We start from the raw sequence: 3,531 nt of genomic DNA on the forward strand, positions 1-3,531 counted from the left end.
GGTGAGCTTTAAGCCAACTTTTTCACTCTCCTCTTTCACTTTCATCAAGAGGCTTTTGAGTTCCTCTTCACTTTCTGCCATAAGGGTGGTGTCATCTGCATATCTGAGGTGATTGAGATTTCTCCCAGCAATCTTGATTCCAGCTTGTGCTTCTTTCAGCCCACCGTTTCTCATGATGTACTCTGTATATAAGTTAAATAAGCAGGATGACAGTATACAGCCTTGACGTACTCCTTTTCCTATTTGGAACCAGTCTGTTGTTCCATGTCCAGTTCTAACTGTTGCTTCCTGACCTGCATATAGGTTTCTCAAGAGGCAGCTCAGGTGGTCTGGTATTCCCATCTCTTTCAGAATTTTCCACAGTTTCTTGTGATCCACACATTCAAAGGCTTTGGCATAGTCAATAAAGCAGAAATAGATGTTTTTCTGGAACTCTCTTGCTTTTTTGATGATCCCGCAGATGTTGGCAATTTGATGTCTGGTTCCTCTCCCTTTCCTAAAACCAGCTTGAACATCAGGAAGTTCACGGTTCACATATTACTGAAGCCTGGCTTGGGGAATTTTGAGCATTACTTTGCTAGCGTGTGAGATGAGTGCAATTGTGCGGTAGTTTGAGCATTCTTTGGCATTGCCTTTCTTTGGGATTGGAATGAAAACTGACCTTTTCCAGTCTTGTGGCCACTGTGGGTGTGGGTAGGGGTAGGTATCACACACACAGGAAGAATTCCAGGAGTAGGGCTTCATTTCCTTGGTTAATTTATAATTTAGCTCCACGGTTGTCAGAAAGAAGACCCAAGATGTCTCTATTGGAAATGTATAAGGACATTTTGGATTGTCATAATGATGGGCTAAGTTTGAGAAAAGGGGAGGGAGACCAGCATTTTGTGGATGGGGGCTTGGGGTTCAGTAATTCTTATTGATAAAAGGAGAAACTTCCAAATATCCTGCATCTTTACAACATTCGAATATCTATATGAACAAATATTCCTGTAAATGAAGGCTTGTTTATAATTATTTGAGCCTAGAAGCTAGTGCTGCTATATACAGAGGCATGCATGTTGTTCTGTGTGGGTGTGTCTGTGTGTGTCTGTGTGTGTGCTCACTCAGTGGTACCTGACTCTTTGCGACCCCATGAACTGTAGCCCGCCAGGCTCCTCTCTGTCCCTGGGATTTCCCAGGCAAGAATACTGGAGTGGGTTGCCATTTCCTTCTCCAGGGGATCTTCCAGACCCAGGGATCAAACGTGCATCTCCTGCATTGGCAGGCGGGTTCTTTACCACTAAGCCCCCTGGGAAGCCTGTAGTATCCTCAGAGTAGTTTAACAGAAACCCTGTGTGTTCTGCCTTCTCATCCCTCCCTCCCTGCTAACTTCTAGCAACCACTAATCTTTTTACTGTCTCCATAGTTTGCCTTTTCCAGAAAATCGTATGACTGGAATCGTCATGTTATGCAGCCTTTTCATATTGACCTCTTTCAATTCAGTCAGTCCAACTCTTTGTAGACTAAATATACATTTGTGGATCTAAATATGAATTTAAAATTCCCCCATGTTTCATCCTGGCTTGATAGCTCATTTCTGTTTGATGCCAGATAATATTCCATTATCTGATGTATCAAAGCTTATTTATTCACTCATCTACTGAAGGGCCAGTCATAAACATCTGAATACGGATTTGTGTGTGGACATAAGTTTTCAACTTCTTTGAGTGAATACCAAGGAGTGTGATTGGTGAGTTGTACGTTAACAGTATCTTTAGTTTGGTAACAAACTGCCAAAATGTCATCCAAAGTTGCTGTGCCATTTTGCATTTCCACCGGCAGTGACTGGATGTTCCTGTTGCACATCCTCGGGCATTTCGCCGTCAATGTTCCGGAGTTTGTCCATTCTAGTAGGTGTAGTGGGTATCTCTTTATTGATTGTGTTTGCAATTCCTTGATGCCACGTCATGTGGAACATCTTTTCGTATGCTTATGTGTCGGCTGTAAATCTTCTTTGGTGACATGTCTATTAGAGTCTTAGCCCATTTTTCAACTGGGTAGTTTGTCTTCTTATTGTTGAGTTTTAAGTGTTCTTCGTATATTTTGGATAACAGTCACTTATGAGATGTGCCTTGTGCGGATATCTTCTCCCAGTCTGTGATTAGTTTTTTCATTTTTTTGACATGAGATATTTTTCACCATTTTAATATACAGTGAACACACTAATTTTTACTGTGCTGTCTACCTGTGACTCTACCCTTTTATTTTATGTACATTGTATGGAATGGCTTTTGATTATCTCTTAAGTTTGAAGTTGTTTATTAGAAGTAGGTGCAAAGATCTAACGCCATCTTCTGGTGTCCTCAAATTTACTAATTTAAATATCTATTATTAAATTAATAGATAGTAAATAGATTAATAAATTAATCTATTTAATAATAGATATTTAAATGTAGATTATTGGGTAAGGTATTTTATGTTGAAGTTATATGTTTATGAGTTACATGATCTATGAATTTCATTTAGACTAATTGGAGTATATTACAAATCACATGCTGCAGTAAAGTGGTGTTGGGTCTGACAGGTTTATTGCCAGGGAACAGTGTGTTTTCCCTGTCTCCCCTTCACTATGTCTGAGCATCTCCCCTGTGGTAACAGGGAGTCTACCACAGTGTTTGGCATCATGCATAATCACCGTGGCATCGAAAAGAGCCAGATTGACTTAATGTCTCAAAGATTTCTCTAGTAGATTGGATGTTCCATATTACTATTCAGAAAATACTCTAACCACTGCTCAATCTAAATAAACACAGAAGGGCCCGAACTAATCAGAGATCTAGGGAACACTGTCAATTGAAGACTTAATCTCAAAATTTGATCTCTTCCTCTTTCCCTAAAAGGCAACGGCGAATCTAATTTAGAAGAGTGGGGAAACCATGTAAATGGAATTCAGGCAACTATTACCTACTTCCTAGAAAGAAAAGAATTAGCGTTTAAAAAAATATTTGCTAACATGTATCTGCTATTCTCGGTTGAAGCACATTTTGTTGAATAATTCAACCTGCTTTATTTTCCCATCTTCCCAAGTTTTTTTCTAAGACATTTAATTTTACAATTTAGTGAACATTTAGTGCAACTAAAACCAATTTGTCATAATAATCCACTTTCTTTACATGAAAATATAAGGGAGCTGAAATTTCTCTTAAATTAGTGTTTTGGAACTGGCAGCATACTACCTCAACCAAGGTTCACAAGTATAAATGCCTGCAGGGGGCAGATGGTAACTGGATGAGTGAATTGGGCCCAGGGGAGGGACTGTGGCTCAGTGGAAAGCACATGTTTATTTATGGTGGCAACCGCCACTCAGTTTTAGTCCATGGTTGCTATGTTGGAACTGGATTCAGAGCTGTCAGATCTTTTGACTTTTCAAGGGAAAAAAGAATGTTTTATTTGTGAAATTCCTAACTTTTAGATGTTAGCCCATTAAAAAAAAAAAAAAAAAAACTTCAGTGTGAGCCAAACCAAATACATTTGTGGGAATTGCTTGTTCTG

General features: G+C 39.2%; 1 protein-coding gene across 1 annotated transcript in view; it reads left to right on the forward strand.

Annotated features, from left to right (window-relative positions):
* The first annotated feature begins 1,777 nt into the window (after positions 1 to 1,777).
* Positions 1,778 to 3,531, forward strand: part of GRIP1 (glutamate receptor interacting protein 1) — a 464,606-nt gene continuing 462,852 nt past the window's right edge. Inside the window, exons 1-2 of the mRNA XM_010841627.1 lie at positions 1,778 to 1,889; positions 2,880 to 3,010. Of these exons, the coding sequence (XP_010839929.1) occupies positions 1,778 to 1,889; positions 2,880 to 3,010 (243 nt within the window). The remainder of the gene's footprint in view (positions 1,890 to 2,879; positions 3,011 to 3,531) is intronic.

The sequence above is a fragment of the Bison bison genome, unplaced genomic scaffold (genome assembly GCF_000754665.1).
Source record: "Bison bison bison isolate TAMUID 2011002044 unplaced genomic scaffold, Bison_UMD1.0 scf7180017864163, whole genome shotgun sequence".
Classification (NCBI taxonomy): Eukaryota; Metazoa; Chordata; class Mammalia; order Artiodactyla; family Bovidae; genus Bison; species Bison bison.